The 26,522-nt window shown below is 45.3% G+C and overlaps 1 protein-coding gene across 5 annotated transcripts in view; it reads right to left on the bottom strand.

The window, feature by feature from the left end:
- FRY (FRY microtubule binding protein) overlaps window positions 1–26,522 on the bottom strand; it is a 364,922-nt gene that overhangs the window by 152,529 nt on the left and 185,871 nt on the right. For all 5 annotated transcript variants that reach the window (XM_080941189.1, XM_080941185.1, XM_080941186.1 and 2 more), the window contains one exon: window positions 11,709–11,762. In XM_080941189.1, coding sequence (XP_080797315.1) covers window positions 11,709–11,762 — 54 coding nt within the window. The remainder of the gene's footprint in view (window positions 1–11,708; window positions 11,763–26,522) is intronic.

Below are 26,522 nucleotides of genomic sequence, written 5' to 3'. Positions count from 1 at the left end.
CACAAGGATCAAAGTAGTGAGCAGCATTTCCCCATGGTCTCTGCAAAAGTTCCTGCCTCCAAGTGCCTGCCTTGGCTTGCCTCAATCATGAACTAAGATCTCCAAGTGAAAGCCAACTAACATTCCCTCCCTTAGAAGCTTTGTTCATGGTCTTTGTCAAAGCAACAAAGAGAAAAGGATTCCACAAATTGCCTATAAAAATTAATAGAAAAATTCTCTGCTCGTTAAAACAATGACCACAAAGCCCGTCTCATCCGTAGGCACTGTTACCACTGGCCCTGACAATCTCTCAGAGGGAATCAGCAGGGTAGCAGAAGTGCCTCTTCCCTCTCTCTGTCCCAACCCTTCAGGAGCCAGGATTTCGGGGGAGGAAGGGTGGGATCTGCAGAGACCTGGCCCTCAAAGCTCAGGAAGGGAGGAAAGTGTCGCTGGCGTGGCTTCTGGACTCCGCCCTTTATGGGAAGTGAAGCCAGTGGCCACATGAATCCCAGCTCTGTACTGCTGCTGAAAGCAAGCAGGGCCGGCACAAAGATGGCCTTGTAGCTTTTAAATAACCATGCTCTCTGACTGTGGATGGGCAGAGACCGGGCAACGGGTGAAGACCGAGTATGTGGAATCCCAGGTCCGTTTCAAAAGGTGTTTTCTTTTTTTGGGGGGGGGGTGTATATAAGAGTACTAAATGTACTTTGCAAATGTTCTAATATTTGCTTTGGCGTTTTGAGTGTGAGGAGGTTAAAAGACACTGTCTGCTACGCTTCGATGATCTGAAACATTTGATCTCCGAATACAAAGAGGGAAACTTCACACATAAATGTTTAAATGCTTACTCCATGAGGTCATGCCCTATTTTATAGTCATAAGACAGATTTGTCACGAGTGGCATGCTTAATGGTCAATTTAAAGTCACCCCAGTGATGGTTCAGTTTTGTAAGTGAGTTTAAGTGCCAAGCGACACTGGGGGTCAGGGTACCTACTGTGTGAATTCTGAAAACACTGACCTTGTAAAATAACTGTGTGTGCAGCTCGATTTTACTCAACCACATACTGCACTCCTGCTTCAGTGGTAAAGGCCTTAAACACCCAAGTCAGTACTTTTTATTTTAGAAGATTAGCAACCATTTGTGATTGTTGTTTTAACACCTTGGTTTTATAGCATGTACCATTCTACTGAAGAATCATTTCAGAAATGCCAAATGGCACTAGTAATGTATAAATCCAACACTGGTTATTTTTTATTCTTAATTGCTTATTCATTTTCACTTAGACATTTTAGAAGACTAGCTCCCATGTATGTATGTATATATACCATGCACATGCAGTACCCACAGGAACCAGAAGAGGGCGTAAGAACTACTGGACTTGGAGTCACAGACAGCTGTGAGCCGCCATGTGGGTACTGGGAACTGAACCCAGGTCCTCTGTAAGCACAGCCAGTGCTCTAACCACTGATCCACCTCCCCAGCCCCAGTTATCCACTTTACACAGGTGTTCACAGCACTGTGGCACTACAGTGACTTCTGAGACACCACAGGCTTGTGGATCCTGTTTGAGACCATTAGAAGTGCTCTCAACTCTAGCATAAGATAGATTTTGCCACGAGTTTTCCGCTAACAGGTGGTGTTCTTTTTCCACAGATTAACAACCTAAGCTGCTCTAACAGTACACAAGACAGACAGCACCTGTAAGAAAACCAAAGATGAAGTTACAGCGCGCCGTCTGGAAATCACAGCAACAACACAAGTAATGGATATAAGCTATACCGCCGAGCAAACGCTTGCAGCTGAACTTCCTCAGAGCCCAGCGTGAGGTGCCTGAGCCTTCCCCTGGCATGTTTCCATAGTTTCCCAAGGGCACTGAGACGCTCAGAAGGTCTTGGCTTCACATTACAGCTCTCTGGGCCTGGCACAGCACAGCTTCTCTGAAGCTCTGAGTCGTAAACCTAGACAGGGAGTACTTAATCTCACTGGGTTTTAAAATGAGGACAAAATGAGACGCTGTAAAATGCAGAGCACATAATAAACCTTCCGGAATATCCGTCTCGTTCTTCTGTTTCTAAATATTGAAACGACAATTCAGACATAAAACGCATCTGATTTCTAAGGGGAAGGTGGAGACCTGACTGTTACCCTCAGACAAGAGGTTAGTGTCCAGATCACATAAAGAGCCACAAAAATTCAACACCCCAAACTCAAAACTTCCGAACAGTAAATAAGCCAACGAACTCAGTTGACAATTCACATGAGAAGAAAAGCAAGTGGCCAGTAAATATTTGTAAAGTGTTCACCTGACAGCAGGGGTGGTTATCTGCACTTGATTCTGTGCCCCTGACATTGTGTCATGGGGGAGGGGATGGAGCCCCACACCTCCCTGATGAGCTATAGGCTAAAGGTTGCTGGAGGAGGGGTCCTATTTCTGGGTAGTGTAGTTACCCTTGCAGGAGTAAATGACACCCCCAATCAAGTTCACACATGCAACTTGAAGTAAATGCAGTGGGGCACAGGCAGACAGACAGACAGGCAGACACAGTCAGACATGAACCCAGGAAGGGGACTTGGTGGGAACAGGCTGATAACAGAGACTAGAATCGAAATAGACCACATAGATCTATGCAACTGTAAAGAATTTTTTTTTAAGTGTTCAACATCCTTGAACAACTTGAGGAAAGTACCCAGAGCTGCCACACCCCTAAGGAAAACTGAGGAGGTGAGGGCGTGGGGAGAGAAGACCTAGACATGGCATTAACAGACACTGGTGTGTACCTATGGAAACCAGGGTGGAGGCTTCTGCTCTGGAAGGGTGGTGATCCCTGAGGCAGAGGGAGAAATACTTTCCCTCAGTGGTCTAACCTCTGGTAAGGTGTCTCGGCTCCTGCCAATAACTCCCCGCCAACACACCACACTTGTGAAAAAAACCCTAATGAAAAGCCTGAGTCTCTTCCTCTTCATCCCCATTTCTCTTCTTCCTCCTCTTCCTCTCCTTCCTTTCTTCCTCATCTCTCCTCTCATTTCTCTGTCTTCCCTTTTGCCCCTCATTTTCTTCCTCCCCAACTCTTCTTCCACCTCCTCCCTCCTCTTCCTCATCTGCCTTTTCTTTCTCCCCTTCCCTCATTCTTTTCTTTCTCCTTTTTTCCCTGGCTCTTTCAAACACACACACATTCACATACATGCACACACACACACACACACACACACTTTCACACACACTCAGACAAACTTACACACTCAAACATGTTCACATACATACATGCACATACCCACACACTCACAGGTATACTCACACACTTTCACACACACAATACACACATACACTTGCACACAGACATGAACGTAGATGGGGCTTAGTTGAGAAGAGAAAGGGGATTAACAAGAGTGGGAGGAGGACAAAAGAGAGTAATGGTGGGTAAATGTGATCAAGATACATTATGGACACATATGAGAAGGTTGGTATGAAGCCAATTATTATATAACATTAATTAAGAAGACACTTTCAGGTACTGAAAGTAGACCCAGCTATACCGCTTTCAGGCATATACCTAATAAGCTCTCTGTCCTACCTCAGAGATACACACTCATGTCTCTTGTCACAATCGAAAGGAAGTAGAAGCACCTTGGATTCCAACAATGGGTGAATGGATAATAAATACTTGTGGTCCATACTGTGGTGGCTTGAATAAGCTTGGCTCATGAGAAATGACACTATTAGGAGGTGTGGCCTTATCAGAATGGGTGTGGCCTTGTCGGAGTGGGTGTGGCCCTGTTGGAGTGGGTGTGGCCTTGGTGGAGGAAGTGGGTAGGCTGGCTTTGAGGTCCCACGGGGCTCAGGCTCTGCTCTATGAGGAAGAGACCCCTTCCTATCAAGATGTAGAACCTTAGCTCCTCCCATGCCCTGTCTGCCTGGACAGTGCCACGTGCTCCTGCCCTGATGATAATGGACCGAACCTCTGAACCTGTAAACCAGCCCCAACTAAATGTTGTCCTTACAAAAGTTGCCTTGGTCAGGATGTCTCTTTCCAGCAATGGAAATCCTCAGACACATAGAGACAATGGGATTTTATTCAGCCTTGAACGAAATCACGAAAGTTGCAGGAAAATGGACTGAACGGGAAGGTATTATTTTGACGGAGGCAACACAGACTTTGAAAGACCCACACTTTGTGTTCTCTCTCATATGTGGACCCGGCTTTAAATTTTTATCTGTGTGCATGTCTGTGGAAGTGAGAGCAAGTAGAGGCTGAGAAACTAGAAAGGGCTCCATGAACTGTAAGTGGGGGTGGGATGGGCTCTAAGGGAGGGGTGAGGAGGTAACAGAGGTGTTAGATATGAAAGTGAACAGGGAACCCTGTGGGAGGGGGTAGTGTAAGTGGTAATGGGGGCCAGGGAGGGCACAACGGGTCAACAACCAAAAATATGCACGTATGAAATGTCTGTAAAAAGAAGCCTATTGCTTTATATGGTAATTAATACAATGCAGACAACTCTGATGAGGTTATTGGCTGAGTGACCAAAGCCGATGATAGAATTTTATCTACCAGAGCCAGACAAATGCATTTTAAGGGTAACGGCGGTGGAGATAACCTTACATACCCCCTATCCAAGCTCCCTATCTCAGGGCATCTTGGGAAATTCAGGGGGCTTAGTCTAAGCGCCACACTTCCGACTCTTAAGCACACGGTCGAACACCTGCCAGCTTCCTGAAGCTTCATTCAGAGGAGGCTGAGCATTGGTACACTAGACTCTGAGGAGGGAGGTACTGAAGCCTGATCCCCAAGTTTGCTTTGGGCTATGACTCACTCTTAAGGCAACAAGAAATGACCCTGATGATCGTAGCTGGAACCATCCCGGATTCAGAATCTGTCACTAGATGAAGCCTGTTACTACAGGGTCGGTCTTACCCACAAACCTCAGTTACCTCCAGGACAGCTGGTGAAAAATGAACAGAGCCATTGGTCAGGCACTCGCTCAGTCTGGGGGGGGGGAGGGGACCACTCTGCTGTCCTCTGTTCATCCACCCCCACATCTTCATCTTTTCTTCAAGAATTCTCAATCTCTCACACATGGGAGATGCCCCTCCCCTTGCCTCGCCGCCGGCTCTCTCCTTAGTCCTCAGAATGGAATTAACATCTATTGTGGCCACACTCTGCCGCTTCTTCTCTGACAGATCAGCAGGTGCAAAACTCAGAAGCTAAATGGCAGCCTCTTCTGTAGCCTCATCTGCTGAAGATTCTCCCTGAAGGGCTTTCCTCACTAGGGTCCCATGCCGATGCCCTGCCCCACTTAGGTTCCAGCCCTTTCCCTGAGCTCCTGTGTTCATCCTTACACAAAGGCCAAAGTGAGACAATTTACAGCTGATGATTAGGGTCCGGTTCTGACATCTGGACTTTCATCTGCTGCTCTAGCCATAGCTGCTTTGGGGAGCAATAAGACATAAAAAGGAAGTGACTTCCACTCCCCAGCAGAGGCTAACTTTGGGGTGAGATGGGGGTGGTCCAGCTAGTGGTCCAACTAGTGAAACAGGAAGAATATCTGAATTATAAATTAAACAACTCCAAAGCTCCCAAATCTGAAAATTTAAAGGTGCCTTGACACCTCAAGTGGAAAATTGTATAAATCTGCATCACTAATCCATAAAATTATTTGAAAAAAAAATTACATCAAATCCCTTTAGGCTACAAGTATAAAGTGTATCCGCCACAACACCGATCTGACACTTAGTGGCATCCTTCCCATATACACGTAAAAATCAGAAATCCAAACACACTCTGGCTTTAAGCATTTTGCGTGAGGGTCCTTCAGCTTGCATTTCAGTCTTGTCTGCCCACTATTAGACAGTGCATGGGCTACATTCTAAAAGCTAAGGTCAGAGAACGCATTTGTGCACAGCAGGAAGGGACATGCAAGAATATTTAGTGCTTACTCAGCAGCTTCTCTTCTTCGCGTGTCTAGTGCCCGTCATGAATTCACCCTCTACAAAGAAGACACTGCCATCTTCCCCAGTAAAGGGGCATCTCTGAACGTTAGCATTTATTTCTCTTTATAGAATTTGGCCACTACCCACCGAGGTTTACCCTTGATATGTTGACCATTGTTTGATTGGAGAGATGGCTCAGCAGTTAAGATCATGGGCTGTCTGTCAGAGGACCTGAGTTTGGCTCACAACACCCACATTCTATGGCTCATAACTTCATGCAACTCCAGTTCCATGCCCTCTTCTGGAGTCCCTGGGTTCCTGCACATGCACAGTAACCATATATACACTCAGGCATACATACATACATACATACATACATACATACATACATACACATAAAATTATTTTTTAAGAAAGCTCCATCTTTAAAAACAAACAGAAAAAGGATGTTTGTTAAATCTGATAACAGAAGAGAGATGTTTGAAGGTAAAATATCTACCCCATAGCTGATAGCACATTCTTCATAGATGATTAAAAACCAACCCATCATGGGCGCCGTGGTCCTGCTCTGGCGTGATGCTCTCCAAGTGTTTCCAGTCATGATGAACAACAAAACTTAGGTGTGAAAGTGAGGCCTTCAGACCTCAACATGGCTTTAATCAGCTATGAAAAATGTGTATTCAACAGCTGGGCACATCTGGAATCACAGCACTGGGGAGAAAGAGGTGAGAGTCCAGATGAAGAATCAGAGGTGAGCCAAGCTTCATAGGAAGGCCCGATCTCAAGCGTCTAACTTTAGTTCTTCAACAAATAGCCCTGAGGCCAACAGTTCCCTCACATCCAAGTCCCCAGAGCTGCTGAATCCAGTCTATCCCATTGCCCTATGGTCATGCCCCTTTTCTTGTGCCCTGGACAGCTGCATCTTCCTAGACTTCTCCCAGGTCCCAGCACACTTTTCTTCAGTGGGTTTTTCCTTGAAAAGATTTTCTCTCTAGGACCCTATGATGCTGCCCCATTCCAGTCAGCTCCCAGCACTTTTCATCTGAACCCTTTAAAGTTTCCTATAATATTCTTCATTCGTTTGCTCTTCATTTCAGATCTGTTTGTTGAGTGGCCATACACATGAATGTTCTTGTATTTCTCTAGCAAGATTCTCCTATCCCCGACTTAAAACTAATTCATAGTCTTTCCCATTGTCCTCCACAAGCATAGATTTCCTCTGCTTGATAATCCTAATCTATAGGACACATTGGGGGCCCTCTGCTGCGGCTCCTGTGACCCACTGAAATGGAACAGCCTCCCATCTTCCCACTGCCGAGGTAGCAACGATGCTCTTCTTCTCTTCAACACCTTTGTCTGTGGGTTAGCCTTGGCCCATCTTGTTCATCTGGATGATGAGGTCACTACTCTTTAATGACTCTCTGTGACACACATGAGCTGCTCTCATCTCTAAACCTCTTCGTAACTTGACACGTACCCCTAGCATTCCCATGGTGAAATTCTAAGCCTAAGACACTCTCTTCCTTTTGGGGCTGAGAATTTCTTGAGGACAGGACCTCTATCATTTCTGTGCCCTTACACAGTGTCCCAGGTAGACTTTCCTTGCTGTCATGAAGCACTGACTTAAACCAAGCTGTGGAGGAAAAGGTTTGCTTGGTTTATAGCTTACACCCCATCAATAAAGGACACAAACATTCAAGGCACGAACATGGCCGCATGAGCTGATGGAGGGACCATGGAGGAACATTACTTACTGGCTTGCAACCTTTCTTACACAGCCCACATGCCCGGGGAGGTACCACCCAAAGTGGGCTGGGCTCTCCTGCATCAGTTAAGAAAATGCCCCACAGATGCACCAACACACCAGTCTGATGAAAGTGATTCTTCATGAGGTTTTCGCTTTCCCAAGCTTGTGTCAAGCTGACACCAAGATTAGCCACCACACACAGCTATTCAAGGCACTCTTTATTGAACTCAGAAGAAATTACCTCAAAAGTTGGTCTGCATGGAGTTACCATGTTTCTGCTTCTTTCACTAATATAGTCATTATTCATAAATAGTATTAGTACTAAGCATCCTTTGTAATGAATCTCCTTGCCTCTGCTTTATTTAATATCAAATCTTCATCAACTCCAAGCCCCCCCTCAATATTTCTGTTCTTTAAAGGTCTCTCTTGGCCCCTTCATGAGTACAGTCTCCTGATGTTAACATGAGACTGTCACTGAGGCCATTTTGATACTGGGAAGTGTAGGATGAAATGGCATCCCACTGGCACTGGGGCCTTCTACCCGTGCAGGCTGAGCTCTCTGTGAACACACAGACTGCAGGAAACTTTAACCATCCCCTTAATTTAGATTCCATATGATGCTAAGTCCAGGGACCTTTTTCAACCTTTTAGGTTTCTAGAAACCATTTCAACAGTTAATGACTGCTGGTCAAGCTGAAGGGCCCTTGTGTATAGATGTGAAGAAACTGACCAGAAATGGTTCAGTTGATGATTCTCTTCCAAATGGAAGAGTCTAATGTTGTTTTGGGATACAGCCTGATCAGATGGCAACACTGTGTTTTATGGCTCTGGGTAACTGTTTTACCATTTGCTCCCTGTTAAAGCATCATTACAGACAGCAATGGTAGAGAATGGGCCATCTTAAGCTTTCAGTGAACGTTTTAAGAGCCAGTTTATGCTTAAACACTATGGTGCTTTGGATATCCACTATGAGTTAGCTAAAAGGTAGCTCACACTGGACATGGTGTGTGTGTGGGGGGGGGGGTCTTAGTTAGCACAACATGGCTGACTCCAGATGTCTGGGGACCCAAATTAACAGTGATGTACTGTATTATATAACCACTTTTAGCAGAGTGCCACTTTGTATAGGTTTTATAAGAACATGGCCCTGAGGGCAGAGTGGTAGCCTTAGCCAGCCCTTCTGTGTGTGTTCTTCATGTGCCTACTACCATGTAGCCCGTGTGTGCCAGCATGTGTCTGGGTGTCTGCTGGTGACTGCATGGTTAGCAGCCTTCTTCTGGAGTCAAAGAAATATGTCTTGTGAGTCTACAACTAAAGAGTCAAAAATCTCTTTAACCTCCCAGCCTTTCATTAGCCCTCCCCAGTTCATGGACCTGACAACTAGGGTGTGGTTGGGTTGTAGCTCTGGACTGCCAGGTGACAGACAACACCGGTCTGTGGATTACACTATGTGTTACAAGGTTAAGAATAATCTAGTGAGTTCAGTGCATAAGCTGAGATTTCAACCTAGGTCTGTCTAGCTCCAAACATTGGTGTGTTTCTACAGCGTTGAATGGAAAAGCTAAGTAAAATAACAGAATGTGTTTAAGCTGGATGATTTGGAATAAGTACTCACTGCTGTGTTACAAGCTCAATGATTTGGGATAAGTACTCCTTGCAGTGTTAATTTAGACAAATTGGGAGAATAAAGAAGATGTTACATTTAGCTCGAGAAATTTGTTTTTCCAAGAAAGGGTAGACACAGCAGGATAAAGAGACCAAGAATACGAAATTTAGTGAAAAACCACGCAAACTGAATGGTAAATGATAAAGGGAGCAGACAGAGCCCACACCTGCCGCTTACAAAATGGCAACACCAAACACCACGAGCGCCTCCACCGAGGGTCTCTGACCGACTGAGCAATGGTAACAAGCATAACTCAGCACAGGGATGAGCAGTGAGGGTCCACCCTTGGTCTATCAGAATCCAGGCAGACAGCCATGGCTGCCAGCCCCAGAAGGCCAGAACCACAGCAGCTCAGGAAGTGGGACTGAGCACCACCCCACGGCTGTCCAGGAGTACCATGCCTCACAGAGAATGGCATCCCTGTGGTGGATGTTGCAGCAACACTCCAGACTCGTGAGGCCTGAGGAGGCCTGAGGTGTCTCCCTGTGTTGCAAACACGAAACTCTACAGCGTCCTTCTGCAGGGTCCCCAGACTAGAAAGCCCGAGAGTTCATTAGGTCGTAGGGTGTTGAGCAGTATTTGGCCACTGACACAGGCACTCACTAAAAGGTTTTGAAGATACTTTTTGTCATCCTTTATGTCATATGCCTCCAGGTAGCACCATGACACCTGTCCAGCTTCCTCAAATGTCCTGGCATACATCACACCTCGAGGCCCCTAAAGCCCCTCTGAAGTGACAAGGACCAGGCTCTCTCCTGTCCAATGTCCCATGCTCACTCAGTACATGCTATTGGATGTTGATGTCTTTTTCTAGGTTTGACTTTCTTTCTACCCTTTTTTTTTTTTTTTTTAATTTACTATTTTCTTCATTAGAGCCTAAGGCTCCATGTTTTTATAATAATTTTTTGAGGCCATTTTTCTCTTTCAGACTTGTCAGTTATATTCTGTCTCTGGCTCTTCTTCTCTCCCTAGTCCCCCACCCCCACCCCAGTCCCAATCTCTCTCCAGTATTATGGATTAAAACTGGGCCATGCCAGGCAAGCATCCTACCGCTGACTACCCGCATCTCTCTTTCTGTTCTAACGGCAGGGTTGTACTCTGTAGCTCAGGCTTGACTCCAGCTTACATCCTCTTGCCTCCATTACGCAAGGGCTGGGGTTACAGGTGGGTGCCATAAAGCCCGGCGGGTCTGGAAGTGAGTTGGACAAAACTAAAACCAAGTCCTAGTGTAGAGATTCGGTCATCACAGACCACAAGTAATTTAGAGGAAGTTGACTTTTCAGTGGGATAATGTCCTGGGTTTGGTCTAATACGACTTATATTATGTTAGTTTGGCCTCCAAAATTACACGGGAATCCGCACGTCTGCATGGAAGACACCGAGGGTCCCTGCCCCCAGTTGGTTTTGATTGGGAAATAAAGTTGCCGGCAGCCAATGGCTGAGCAAAGAACCGAGGGAAGAGGAGGGATCTTTGCCAGGCAGGGGAAGGAGTCTCCGCCACTTGTGAGAAATGCAGGACAGAGGGACAGCGTGGCCCAGGCGGGGTGCAGGCCTGGTCCGGGGCAACCACGGTAGAATATAGGTTTTAGTAGGTGATGAGTTGGGATTATCGGAAAGTACATCAGCCACGCGGAGGTTGCGAGGTGGCCCAGCCATTGAGCTGTTGAAAGCATATTAAAATATAGGGCTGCGTGCGTGCGTGCGTGCGTGCGTGCGTGCGTGCGTGCGTGCATGCCTTTCATTCGGGTACCCAGAACATTGGGACAGGTAACAGGGACGCCACCACTACAATAGGATTCCCCACAATCACCTTTACTTGGTCTCTAATTTTGTCATACAAAGACATAGGGAAAATAGAATAAAACTCAAAGGGCCTCCTTATATCCTTCTTCGGCTTCCCAGTTCTCTCTAACTCAAACCGAAGGGCACCCCCGGAATGTCTCCAATAGCCAGCTACAGATGCCGAGGAGTAAGTATTTCTTGAAAGATTTATCTTTCTTTTATTTCATGTGTATGCTTTTGTTTGGTGCATGTGTACCACATGCGTGCTGTGACTGCCGAGACCAGAAAACGTTGTTGGAGCCCCTGCAACTGCGAAGCGCTGGGCACCAAGCCTGGGTCTGCTTAACCTCTGAACCATCTCTCCTGTCCCTGACGGCATAATATGAAAAACACACCTATGGCTTTGAGGAAGTTCCTCAGCATTACAGCGGCCATCCCTGTCTTCCAGTTTGTATCTTACCCCCCTAAGCTATGTCAAACACCAGGGCCTTGCTTACTCTCGGCAAGCCCTCTACCACCGAATTACAGCCTCCGCTCCTGAATTTTTTCATATAAATTTTGATATAAATAGAAAAACACACAACATACACAGCAACGGCCTCATACCTGATCAAACTGGGGGTCTTCTCCACGCTGCAGAGATTTCGTCAATGGCTTTTCCTACAAGGAAAAAAATTAACGTAGTTGAGTAGGCTTGTAAACACTGTAAGAGAAAGGTGGTTACTATTGTAATTTTCTCATTTATTTTCCCTTTATAGAACAAGAGGGTGCTGGTTTTTAACTAAGTTAAAAAGTATTCCTTTGCTAGTCTGACCTTTCTTCTTTGGATTTGTTTTTAAATTATGAGTGTGTGTGTGTGTGTGTGTGTGTGTTTGCACACATGAGTACAGTGCCCACTGAAGCCGGAAGAAGGTGCTGAGTCTCCTGGAAGTGGTATTACAAGCACTTGTGAGATGCCTGACATAGGTGCTCTTAACCAAACTGGGCTGTTCAGGGCGCTGTCCAGGATATCATTTCAGGGATACCCGTAATGACTATCAGTGAATACATGGATAAGGGAGATGAGACAATGTGCACTGAAAGAAGATAAGCCTGTCCTTTGGGAAGCCATGTATGAACCTGAAAGATGCTATGCCAAGTCATGGAGGCCAGGCACAGAGAGAAAATTCTATGTGCACATAATAAATAAATATTTACAAATTATACAAAGAAGCTGATGAATATAAGCTGTCTTGTGTTTTTGGTGGAAACCACATGCTAACAACTATGAGATTTATTTTTATTTTTAAATACACTAAGAGATGGGGCATAGATTAGTGGCAGGGCACAGGTCTAGCGTGCTCAAGGCCCTGGGTTCAATTGCTAGTAATGCAGAAAAAGGAAAAAAAAAAAAAAAAAAAAAAAAGAAAGAAGGAAAGACAGAGAAAGGAAGGGTGGAAGATAAAAAGGAAGGAATAAGGATGGATAGATGCTGGGGCCAGAGAGATGGCTCAGCAGTTCAGAGCACTGGAATTTGGTTGCCAGCACCCACATTCAGCAGCTCACAATGGCCAGTCACTCTATTTCCAGGGGACCCAATGCCTTGTTCTGGTCTCCAAGGGCATTGCACTCATGCGTGTGCAAAGTATACACACACACACACACACACACACGAATAAAGCTTACAAATAATGTTGTGTTTTGGGACTTGATAGACACATTTCCTTTCCTGTAGAAATAAAGTCAGTTTACTAGACCAATGTCTAGGACAGTTTGCTCGTCACCTACTTACCTTGTGGAGCTGGTGAACTGGGCAGTGCGATTTGACTCACACAGACACTGCAGGAATAAATGGTTTCAGCAGTAACAAGGACCTGCAGACTGACTCTCTGCCATCAGTCTGTGACCACTCCAAGAAGCCTGGCAGACCCCCATATGACATTACATGGATACGTTTCTTTGAGTTTGTTGGCTTGTTTTTGCTATGGCAGATAAAACATGTTTCAGAGGCTATGAAGGCTGATCCTGGAAATCGCCTTAGTTTGGCTTTTATTGCTGTGAAGAGATATCTTGACCAAGGTGGCTCTTACAAAGCAAGTGTGAGACCCAAGGTCAACCCAAAGCAAATGCTGTCACTTGTCACAGTCCACACCTACAGTGGGATTCCCTTCCTACCCCTCCTCAAAAGAGAATTCGGCTGCTGAGTGCGAGTGTGCATGTGTGTCTGTCTGTCCAGATCAGCCACATCCTAGTCATTTTCTACTACAAATGGTGGGGAGCTCATACATACTTCAGGCTGACACATCGGCACACACACAGGAAGGAAGCAACATTCTGCAAAGAGCTCAAGCTGATAAAGTTATTGCTACACACAATAGTCAGGTCCATTAGCGGAGAATGTGGGATTGAAGCCTCAGAAAAGAACACACCAAGTTTTCCTCCTTATCTCTGTTTACTCAAATATGCTGTCCTAATCATTTTCTTTGAAGACTTGGATTAAGTATCACTTTCAAAATTATAGTCCCTTACCCCCCTTTTCCCTGTCTGTTACTGTGATGGCTAAAGTTAGGTTTTAAACTTAAATTACTGTGCTTAAAAGATCTACAAAACAAAAATGCCTCTAACCCGTAAGCCCCATTTGTCCAAGGGCAGGTAACTTCCTGGAATGCTGGGGGCTGCTGTTAATGTAAGATAGGGACTCTCGTGATCACGATCATGATCTCACTTCTGTAAACAAGTTTGGTTGCCCCAGCTGCATAGGATGTACTTGATCACATGTTGGTGGGAGGTACGAAGGGAGCATGTCAGGATGTATGCTTGTCCCTGATTGGATGCAGGTGGGAAGCACATTGCCTTGTAGGTTTTGCCTTTGTAAGCTAAGCCTCCGATTAATGTAGTTTGGAGCCATACTCTAAGAAGCCTGGGGATGGACCCAGTCAGTGTCCACTGTCCTGGCAAATATTTAATAAAGCGTGCTTCAAATTTGGCTCACAAATTGTGTTAGTGGTCTTATTCTCCTCGGCGGGATTAATACGGCCTGCTCTTTCATAGGAAGCATTTTGTTGGCACCTGCTTTGGTCAGCTGTAGAGAGCCATTTGTGCCGCACCCAAACATGGCGCCGGCTTCCCGCCGATGACGAAGCAAACAGAGCCCAAGAGACATAGCGCGAATGGGCATGCTAATGAGTTACTGGAGAGCGCACTAATCAGGTAGCCACAGGAGTCTCCTGGGCATATATAAGCAGTGCATTTTTCTTCCACGTGGGGTCCCCTGCTCAGAGTATTGTACAATAAAGGTTGTTCGCAGAAGAATCCTGTTGTTGCACGCCTATTCCTGCCGGCGGGAAATGGGGCGCGCAACAGTCAGCAGACCCTTCCTCTTATTACATGACTTCCCCCACCCTTGACATGCAGGATTCACTACTGGGGGCAGGGTGCTACAGAAGTGACTATGTCCTTGTGCATCTGGAAGATGGCTTTGGGTAGAGAATCTACTTGACATTTAAACATTACAAATACCATCTCTGCATCAATATGGATCTATCAGTACCCTGGGGACCTGAAAGAAGAGGACATGAGGAGGAAAGATGTGTCAAGAGTCTGAGGCATGAGAAGGGATGGTCTTGTTGAATGGAACGGTGTGTGTTGAGGGGCTAGGGGAATGAGTGGTGAATGTGTTTGTTGGTGGGAAGGCTTGGGGGAAGTGGAAAGTTGAGACATATAATTAAGACATGTTATACATGTACAAAATGTTTAAGGAAAAAGAAAAATATTCTAAAAAAAGAGAAAGAGTCCAAGACCAAACTGGTTATGTAGTGGGAATCTGTTTCTGAACAAAATAGTAAAAAATATATAGATAATCATGTATATCCTATGTCAAAACTACATCATTTACACAAGGAGCTTGTGTATGTGTGGAGTTGGTTTGCGGGTTTAAAAGACTCCTGGAGCCAATCTCCTATGAATCTAAGTTCATGGAGTTGCAACAAATGAGCCACATGTGTTTGAAACATGTGGCCTGAGATGTTACTCTGGTCTCATAGTAACATCTTGAATTCTTCATAATTAAACAAATGACTAAAATACAGCCATGACATATCCACTTCTTTCTTTCTTTCTTTATTTAAATTATACACTGCTTCATCTTGAAAGATGGTATCAGACATTCTCTAAACCCACTTTAACAGCTGATCTTCTGATGGCGCTGCTGTAAACCTGCCCAACTCTTGGTTCCTTCCACTAACAGTAGGGGGACACTCCTTGCCTGGTATACTACCAGCTCCACAGTTCTCGGAAGCCAGAGCAGGGCTCTCCCAGCCCCTCGGGGGAGGGGCTCCTGTCAGAAGGCTTCTGCAGAGGGCGGGTGGGCTCCTTCCTTATGCACCTTATTTGCTATGTATGGGATTTGCATCTCCTCCACCCCCATCCATCACCCCGATTAAACAAAACACACTTATAAAGCTCTTTGTGTCCGTATCTTTCTAACAGGGCAGAGAGATGTTCTATTATTCATATTATTATCAGGGGTTCACAGATGTCCACCCTAATTTTAAATAATTTCAGTGTGTTCTAGTTTCCTGTCACTTTACCATCTTTTCACACCAAGTGCTCTGTAATGCCTACGAAAAATGGTGACCAAACAGGCCAGATCAAACAAGCCACATCTCAGCTAGAAATCTCTAGAGGCCTATGGCTCAAAGTTTAGCTTATCTTAGGAATTCAAGAAGCACATTAAATACATCACTTCCCACTTCTAGCTTCTTAGTGGGTCCCCACAAATTCCAAGTGGGACCCACACAGACTGGATTTCAGGAAGCCAGAAGACTCAAGTTATACCGTCTAGGGAGTCTTACCCATTGGCATGTTTAACCCAGCAGAGGCATGGGGCTCATGATTGATACTCAGACTGTCAAATGTGTCATCCACCTGTCTCAGGACCATGGCCTTAGATAGAGGACCATGTGAGGGCACAGGATGGGGAGCCCCAGCCTCTGGATAATTGGAAGCCTCTTATCCTCACTAAGATCTGGTTATTATTTAGGTAAGATGGAAGGAAAAGAAATCCAGTCACAGTATCGAGACACTGAGTAACATGGAGTATTGCATGTCACCCTGTTAGTGGCCTGTCAGAATGGCTGTCACCCTCTCTCAGAAATGTCTTTAGAGTCATTACTATTTAGATTATGTTAAGATGGGCCCCTGTCTTCCTGTATAATGTCCAGGAGCTAAAAAAACCAAATTCCGCATGTTCTCTTGGGATCATTCATACTCCTGCGGATATTAAGACTTTTTAACTTCAACTTCCTCGAATGTTCTATATATAACCAGAAAGTTCTATTATAAAAAAAATAGTGTGGAGGTGTATTATAAAGCATAAATGTCCTCCTCTCAAGAAAACCAAAAAGCTCACATTGCTAGAAAAACTCTAATGTCTTTAATATAGATTTTTTTTTTTTTTTACTTTGTTGCTGTGAATGTTTGTCTACGTGTATGTCTGCACACCATGTGTGCAGTACCTGTGGAGGCCGGAAGGTGATACTAAATTCCCTGGAACTGGAGCTATAGACAGTTGTGAGCACCATAGTGATGCCGAGAACTGAACCTGGGTCCTCTGAAAAGCAGAGAGCGCTTCTAAATGAGCCTCCAGCCCCAAGACATTAATCTTGATTGTTAATTTAAAGGAAAATTTTGGGGTGACTATTAAAGCAACCAAAATAACACTTCAGCTAACCATCAGACTTTGCAAGTCTTGAGACTTGAGTGTTTGCCTGTAAGAGCGTGGCATGTTTTGTGGAAAATTCACATCATACAAATTTATATCACACATTATATGTGAGTTGGCAAAAATGTCAAAACTCAGATTAGCCCCCCTCCTTCTTCACCAGGCAGAGGAGGATTCTGAGTATTGTGATATTCCATCATCATGGTGACAGTGCCTTTCAGCGGTCTGGGGACCCAACTGTTACAAATCCTGTGGAGCATTTAGCCCAGACTGTGATTGGGCTCCCAGCAGTGGCAGCGATGAACTAAAGAAAGGCACAAAATATTTTCCTGACCATCGTATTTTCCTCTTTCTATCTTGTCAGTGTCCGTTTGGATTTGGCTTTAAAAACAGGCTCTGAATAACAACAACCTTTCAACCCAAGAAACTCTCACTGTGTGGGGGGTAGGGCAGGCACCTGAGGGTAGGAACTGCCCGGATGAGGTATCTGGTGTACGGCCTGGCTGTTGCATAGATCAGAAGCATGCCTGTTTGTCCACTGGTGACGGCATCGTTCTGTGACACCCTGCCCTAGTAGTGACTTCCCGGATAACCCTCAGATTCATAGGGACTGTACTTGCAGAAGCAGACACACCTGCACCCCTTTGTCCCCTTCAACTAATAAAATAAGTTTCTGTAAGGAAAACATACACTGATTTTTTTTTACCCAAAGCATTGGGGAAAATAATTCCAGATCAAGACAATGATGCTGGTTGTCCCAAAGAAGTCAAAGATGTAGGCAGGCAATTTTCTATCTGAAGGCAGTGGTGGTGGAGGTGGTGGAGGAGGTGGGGGTAGTGGGGGGGGGTGGGGGCTGTGTCGGAGGCAGTGCTTGTCTGTGCCGTGAAGCTTGATGGTAGACACAAAGCCTTTAGGACTATCTGTGTATTCGTGTTTTGAAACTGAAAGCTCTTGAGACGATCTGTCCTATTTGCAGCTGCCTCTGCTCCCTGTCAGCGGAGCCTATTCTTCTGACAAATTTAACAGTTCCAAGACCAAATCCATTATCTGAACAGTGGAGGGGAAACTTCAATTATATCTGGCTACGAAGTTAATCTTCATTTTAACTGAAGAAGAAAATGGCTCCCAGACACCCTTCTCCTTCTACCATAGCCACCACCAACGTGAACTTCGACCTTCGCCCACTGTTTCTGAATTATAGTCTCCATTGTTGGTGACTGCTATTTCTATTACTCCAAGCTTACTGCTCCAAGCTTATGTTTAATGACCAGACTTCCAGTTCACCTGGCTGGATCTTTGTGTATCCCTTCAGGTCCTTGCTTCCCACGGCGACTCTTCACAACCTCTGTGCTCACCTCCCCAGCTTGCCCCTGTCCCAGATGGCCATCACCACGCTTGCTCTCTTTCTGGTCACCTTTGCCACTCTTCTGTTTCCCAATGAGTGGCTTGCACTTCCGTCTGCTTCTGACTTCTCTTCTCTGCTCCCCTGCCCCTCTGTCTTTGGTTTTGACACAGGGTTTCTCTTTGTATATCCCTGGCTGTCTCTCTGTGGACCAGGGTGGCCTCAAATTCACAGAGATCTGCCTCCCAAGTGCTGGGACTAAAGGCGTGCACCACCACTGCCAGGCAAGCAATCTGGCTTTTCCTTCACCACTGAGAAATATCCCCAGAGGCCCCAGGAATCTCCAAAATGGTGGCTATTATTTTGAGAGCTCTCTCTTTACCTCTAGTTGCACTGAGATGTCCCCAACTGTCCCCTTCTTTCCACTCCAATCACCTCCCACCCCAGCCAGCTCTAATTTTTCTCATGGCCTTCACAGGCTAGTCTCACCTCAAGACATCTTGGGAAAATCTCCTAGAATACCCAAGATTGCCTCCGTTCGACCCAGGACTTGAGTAGAAAGAAATCCCTAAATGCATCAGGAACATCATCGAGTTGGAGTATCGTGTGGCAAAAGATACAGGTATGAATAGATACCAATTAAGATACATAATAGCGAGAGTCGGATAACTGATCACGTGACTAGTGGGTATCAAGATTTGTGCAGGTTAAAGTTGCTACCAAGCCACAGCAAAAACATCTCTACTGCCCAAATTATACTGATGACTTTAGAAATCTGAAGACTTAGAATGCTATGTGGAGACATAGCCCTACTACATAAAAGGTGAGCACCCAAAACTCTGCTAAGATTGTACAGTTCTTTGTTTATTTTGTGGCCGAGGCTAAAACCCAGAATCCTGTGTGTGCAAGGCAGATTCTCTGCCACTGACTGACACCTCTAGCTCCTATAACGGAATGATTGTGAATAGTCCTATATCATATCCCTCTCTGCCATGGCTTGGGATAATCCTATAAGGGGAGGCAGAAAGGCTGTAAGAGCCACAGGGAGTGGACAACATGTTGAAACAGTATTTGCTGGATAAGATAGGGCCATTGAACGTATGAACTCACGATGACTGAGACTAGGTCTATAAGACACACACAAGATCAAGCCAGGCAAAAAATCACAGCATGAATGGGAGAGGGGCTCATGAGCTCCCTATCTGAGGAACTACTGGCTGTTGATATCCCCTGGGAGAGGGACAGACAGCTTTCTTCTGGGACGTGAGCCCGGCAGGCTGCCCAGGCTCCAGTAGTTGGGCTCACACTTACGCACATAGAACTGACTCGAAGATTGAAAAATGAGAAAAAGGGGCCCTTGAAGTTGGGAGGGAGGAATGCCTTGAAGAATGGCAGGGAGGATAGGGGGAAGAATTAAAGGGAGGAACCAGGAAGTAGATACGATCCAAACACTATAAGCATGTGTGAATAGTAAGTAAAATATTTAATAAGATGCTTTTTACTTTTTTTGTGTGTGTGCCTGTGTGCCTATGCGTGTTTGCGCCTGTGCTCGCCATGACCTCTGAAGGTCAGATGAGAGAGTTGCTTCTCTCCTTCTATCAAGTAGAATCTGGAGACTGGATCAGGTGGCCAGGCTTGCTGGCAAGCCCCTCTACCTGCTGAGCCATATTGCTGGCCCCTGAATGAATTTATATTAGTATCTTTTTGTCCCTATAAAACAAAACACTTTCCTATGATCTCTTACTTGTGTTAAAAAAATGATGCCTCTGTCCATTCTCAAAAGAAGGTAGAAATGATAAAGACACAGTTGAAATGGAAAAAAAATCAAATCAAAAGGAAGTGAAATTCTATCTCATCCCAGGCAGTATGGTTGTCATCAAGAAGAGAAACCTCTGGCAAGGATGCTGTGGAGACAAGGCGCCCCTCATCTGCTAGAGAATAGAATGGCCACAGTGGAAAAACAGCATGGGAGTTCTTCAAAGGGCTAAAAATATAATTAGCATGTGACTCGTGCACATTGCTCCCAGGTAGAGACTTTAAGGAATCTAGGCCACCATACAGCAGAAACTCCTACACACCCAAGTTGATCTCGGCACTATTCATAGCAGCCAGGGTATGGGTCCAGATAAACACATCAACAGAGGATGATAAAGAAAACCTGGGAGATACAGACAGGAGGGTTTTCCTGTTTACATTAATTAAAAAGATGCAAGGGGAAGTGTTATATGCACAAAATATATGGATGGAGTTGGACGGCGCCATTGCATGTGACTTCTTCCATATGCAGAATAGAGATATCGTGGGTGTGCTCTCCCCACCTCCTCACCCCACCCCCTCCACACACATACACACACATATACACACTAATTTGATGCTTTCTTGGCATCGGAGTCACTGTTTGATATGGGACGGGGTGGCCATTGGTAATTGAGCCCAACATCCACGTACCTATAGACAACACTAATTCAACCCGTTAAAAACAGGACATGAAGTGGGGAGGCAGTAGGGGGTCCTGGTGGAAGCTGGAGAGAGGGAGTGGGGGTGGATATGAAGAACATACTGTATACATGTATGAAAATTTCAAGAAATCAATAAGAATGTTAAAATAAATAGATTATAGCCCCACCCATGGAGGAACCAACTACTACTAAATTGGGACACAAAGCCCTTTGATCTTTTTTTTTTTCCTCCTATTTTAAGATACTTCTCACATGGTTTATTTGTTATGTGCTCCAATTGGACTATGGTGGGGCATTAAATTCCATTTCACAGATGAGAAGTCTTACTTAGGAGCCACAAAAGAAATGGTTTTCACCTGCACGGTTCCAAGCATGAAAACAAACTTCGGGTTTAGCCACATGCAGAGAAAAGTGACTCTGTGCACTCGGCTGGGAAAGTGTCTCAATCAGCCGCTCAGTGGCATCTTTCCTTAACCATTATCTGTTCTTTTAGCCACTGCCGATGCTCCGGTTCTGAGTTACAGTGTGTCCGCAGCAGCGGTCCCCAACCTCCCTAATGCTGCGGTCTTTTAATGCAGATTCCTCATGTCGTGGTGACCCCCAACTGTAAAATCTTTTCACGGTTATTTTTGCTACTGTTATGAATCATAACGTAAGCGTCTGAGATATAGGAAGCCCGATATGAGACACCCCGTACCTGCCGCCAGAGGCATTGCAACCGCACGAGTTGAGAACTGCTGGTCTACAGGTTTCCTGGGAATAACTTGTGAGTAAGGAAGGGCAGTGCCAGCCAAATCTGTCTCCCTACCGAGGAGCCGGTTCAGAAATGATTGGTTTAATTATACCTGAAGAATAAGCCAATTCCTTGTCAAGCATGACAAAGTATTCCCGAACAGTATCACTCCTGCCTTCATCACTGCCCTTGCCAGGGAGCTCAATCTAGGTTACTCTCTGTGAACTTCTATCAGATCCATTGAAGCAGCACAGGCCTCAGATTAAAGAGGATTTTGATCAAAAGGAAGGGAAGCAGATTTGAAACCACTGAGCAGAGATCTGAAGGCTCTATCTCCGCTGTTTACACATCCCCAGCCACACAAGCACACAGCTTGTTCTAAACACAGGATTGCCAGGAACGGGGTGTAGGAGAATCACCTTCTTTCAGGTTTGCCTATCTTGACACCTACCAGGGTAATGTTTGTGAAGCTTTAAACTTGAACACAACAGACTTCGTTAGGATCTGGCTTCTAAACAACCTGACCCTCGGGCTGGAGAGATGGCTCAGCAGTTAAGAGCACACTGGCTGCTCTTCCTGAGGCCCCCATGTTCAATTCCCAGTGCTAACATGGTGGCTCACAATCATATGTAATGGGATCCAGTGCCATCTTCTGGAGTGCCTGAAGACAGCCACAGTGTACCCACATACAAGAAATAAATAAATCTTTAAAAAATTCTTGTCCCTCAGTATAAAAGGATTTCCCAACTCACTGACCCCTTAAATATTTTAAAGGTTCCAGATGAAAGGATATGATGTTTATAATATCTGGAAGTTGGAGAGGACATAGAACATCTGGGGACAGAATGCAGAACAATGGTTAAATGTCCAGTACAGAAAGTAAAACTAATCTATAGAATTATGTGGAACCTGGTTCCAGGAGTCCCACACAGCTCTTTGACTGGGGAAAGGCAGCTTCTGCTACCTCCACCACTAGGTCCGGCTGGCGAGCACAAACTCAGGCTTGGATGTGTGAGATCAGTGCTCAGTGGGGTGTGTGAACTCAGGCTTGAACCCGCAAAAACAGTGCTCTGCTGCTGATCTTAGCAGGATGAAGCAGAACACCACTGCCATTGGACACCAGGCCAAGCTGAACCGGGCCGGCAAGAGGCTCCTGTGTAGGATGCAAGAAAAATCTCTTCCCAATCGGAGGTGCTACCAGCTCTTTAGAACAAAGGAACTCCGGCGAAGGAATGATTTCTACACGCGTCTCTTTATTTTTGCACCTAGCTTCCGTATAAGTACATTTTTTGAAATGGTTCAGAGTCTGACAACCAGCTTCCTATTGGCTTGGCCTCAGGGCATGGGAAGATCTGGTCTACATATTTTGAGGTGGTTCTGCTTCTGCCTAGAGCTGTCGTGCAGTCACGTCTATGTGCAAGGGAGGGAACTGGGGCACGGCCGATCCGGCTGAGGTCCACGTCACATCCTCCTGTGGAGGCAAGACTTGGGGTGTGGCCAACACCCCGTGGGGCTGTGCACTGCTTATGGCAGTGTGAGGATTTCTGATTTCTTAAGAGTATGGGAAACTCCTGCCATCTTGTTTACTACTCCCGGGGCTTCAACCGGCCTCAGTCGAGAATCAGGGTTCCTAAAACAGCCTACGTTCTCCACAGAATTATTGTTTGACTGATTGATTTATATTTTTTGATTGACTTATTTTAAAGATTTATTTTTATATACATGTATAATAGGTGGTTTTTTTGTGTGTGTATCTGTGTGTGTTTGTGTGTATGTTGTGTGTGTGTGTGTGTGTGTGTGTGTGTGTGTGTGTGTGTGTGTGTGTGTACCATGTGCATGCAGTGCCTGAGGGAACCAGTAGGGGCATTAGATCCTCAGGAACTGAAGTTACAGATGATTGTGAGATACCAAATGGGTGCTGGAAATGGAACCCTGGTCTTCCAGAAGGTTAGCCAGTGCTTTTGGCTACCAAGTCATCTCTCCAGTCCTGATCACTTCATTTACTTTAGGGTGGGGGTGGTAATGGAGACTGAATGAAGGGACTTATACACACTAGACAAGTATTCTACCACTGAGTTTACATCCATAGCCAAAAATAAAAAAGGTCTGTTGCAAGTACAAATCCCAACATGGCTCTGTTCCTCTTATTGGATGGGTTTTAAAGTCACAAGGAAACTAGGGTGGGTGTGTTTTCACTTGCCCAAGTCTTCACTGCTTAGAGCCATAATCAAGTTTAATGATAACTGGAATCGAGGTCCCCTTCAGATTGCTGGTGGTGGTGGTCTTGGTTCTTGACACATATCCTGGTATGTCAGGTGGACAACAAATTGTCCCTGTGCCAGCTCTAAATCAATCTAAAATCAATCTCAGAAGATAAGCTGGAGGCAAGGTACAGAGGTTTGTTACAGACCCTTCTTCCAGCACCTGGAACTTTAGCATGCTATAATGCCATCATTAGCTAACTGGCCAGCAAGAAGCCAGCTAACTGCTCATAAGTGTAGTTCCTACAGGTTTGGTCTTAATGCATGGGATCCTTCATTATACACACTAGCTGTTGCAATAGTTTGGAATGCTGCATTCTTCCAACAACTCCTACTTTAAGAAAACAGTTTGTGTTACTTCTAGTTTATATTCAGTCTCCTTCATATCTTTGAGATTAGCAAACCAGCTAGGTCATGTTGTGCTTTTTTAAAGCCTCTATTCCAGCTTTATGGTAGCACCATTACTATTTTAATGAATTGTACCTTCTGCTAGCCCACATCTGAGCTCCCAACTGGGCACAGAGCCAGAGTCTGAAAGACCCTGCCCAGGTCTGAGCCAGTGTGTATCATGTGAGGAAGTTACCCTGACTCAAGCAAATCCCACCTTCACAAGATCTTCATCCGGATTCTGTCTTAGTTAGGGTTTTACTGCTGTGAACAGATACCATGACCAAGGCAATTCTTATAAAGGACAACATTTAATTGGGCCTGGCTTACAGGTTCAGAGGTTCAGTCCACTATCATCAAGGCGGGAGCATGGCAGCATCCAAGCAATCATGGTTCAGGAGGAGCTGAGAGTTCGACATCTTCATCTGAAGACTGCAAGTGGAAGACTAACTCCCAGGCAGCTAGGGTGAGGGTCTTAAAGCCCACACCAAGAGTGACACACCTACTCCCAACAAGGCCACACCTCCAAATAATGCCACTCCCTGGGTCAAGCATATTCAAACCATGATAGCTCTCTTCTTCCATCTTGGTCTCCGCAGAAGAACAGGTGAAAGCTACATGGGGTGGCTACATTTGAAATCATGTGGACATTCGTCTTTTTAGACATTCCACAGTCTCCAAAACCCACAACTCTTTCAAATTGTCAAGCGAGTTGAGATTTCTTCTCCCCACTAAATGTTCTAGGTTTAGGCATTTACCAATGCCCCAAATAGCTTCCACCACAGTTCTTCAAAGAGACAATGCAAAGTTCCAGAAATGCAAGAACCAAAACATTTATTGCACATATTAAAACTATGACTGTGCTTAATAGGGCTATGACTGGCTTCCTGACTGCTCTCACCTTACAGTAGATAATGATAGGTCCTGACTGATTACCTGAAGCATCAATCACCTGCAGTGTTTGAGGGACAAGTTTCTTGAACATTAGTCAGACAATAGGAGAGGGGCCAGACAAAAGTGACAACCTAGGAAGATAAAAAATTTCTTGAAATTCTGGACTTACTGGAATAACCCATTTTTTTCCCCATGGTGGGATGCCTGGCTTTTTGGCATGACCTGGCACTATGCCATTTCTTGCTGTCTCTGTGCCTGTCTAACCTCAGGTCTTTATGACAGCTCTTCTTTGAAAACCATCACTGTTGGACTCACTTCATATCGCAGTTACATTGCCATGGTTCTCAACATTTACATATGTGGTGGTTCAAATGAGAAACGTTCACCACGGGCTTATGGGTTTGAACATTTGGTCCCCAGTAGGTGGTGCTCTTTTAGAAGGTTGTGAAGCATTTAGGAGCTGCAGCCTTGGTGGAGGAAGTAGGTCACTGTGGGTGGGCTTTGGCAGTTTATAGCCCCATCCTACTTCCAGGTCACTCTCTCTCAGCTTCATGTTTGTTTGTGGCTGACAATACAGTCTATCAGGTTTCTATCCGACTGCCTGATGCTAGGCTCCTGAACCATAACGGAGTCTCTCTCTAGATCCACAAGCTTGAATAGACTCTTCTTTTTTCTTAAATTACTATTTTGTCTGGATGTTCTCTCACAAACAGAAAGAATCTAATACAACATCCATGGAAACCTTAGTACTTGTTGGAAACAGTGAGAGGGGAGCCTTGTCTTCTGTTGTAAACTCTTATTTGTTGACCTCAGTCTTAGTTAGGGTCTCACCGCTATAAAGAGACACCACGAGCAAGACAATTCTTATACAAGGTTCAGTCCATTATCATCATGGACAGAAGCGTGGCATTGTGTATACAGACAGGAAGCTGGAGAAATGAAGAATTCTACAACTTAATCTGCAGACAGCAGAAGGAGACTACAGCCTCTGTGGTAGTTTAAATAGAAGTGGCCTCCAGACTCATGTGTTTGAATTCTTGGCCCATAAGAAGGGGGACTATTAGGAGGTATGGCTTTGTTGTAGTAAGTGTGTCACTGTTGGGGTGGACTTTGAGGTCTTCTATGCTCAAGCTTTGCCCAGTGTGGTATCCAGTCTCCTGCTGCCTGCAAATCAAAGATGTAGAATTCTCAGACCTATCTCCAGCACCATGTTGGCCTGCATGCTGCCATGCTTCCTGCCATGACAATAATGACTAAGCATCTAAAACAGTCAGCCAGCCCCATTTAAATGTTGTCCTTTATAAGAGTTGCTGTGGTCATGATGCCTCCTCACAGCAATAAAACCTGAACCAAGCCTCTATCACCTCCCAAAGTCCTAAATGAGTTGATTTGAAATAGCTCTGGCTATACCAAATACATGTTCTGAGGGAAGAATCGGGCCAGAAATGGATGGCCAACTGCTTGTTCAAGCCTCTACTCTGCTTGAGGAAACACAAAGAGATGCTGGCTTCCAAGGAAACAGAAGATGATCCTAGCTTCCAGATTACAACCATGAAGATGATTATGAGGGCTGAACACCTCATGTACGTGCATGACAAGTAACCCCAGCTGCTCCACAGATCACTGTGCCCCATCAGCCATCC

This window comes from Micromys minutus (assembly GCF_963924665.1).
Source record: "Micromys minutus genome assembly, chromosome: 29".
NCBI lineage: Eukaryota > Metazoa > Chordata > Mammalia > Rodentia > Muridae > Micromys > Micromys minutus.
Note: the sequence above shows the minus strand (reverse complement) of the source record. Positions and strands in the feature narration are given on the sequence as shown.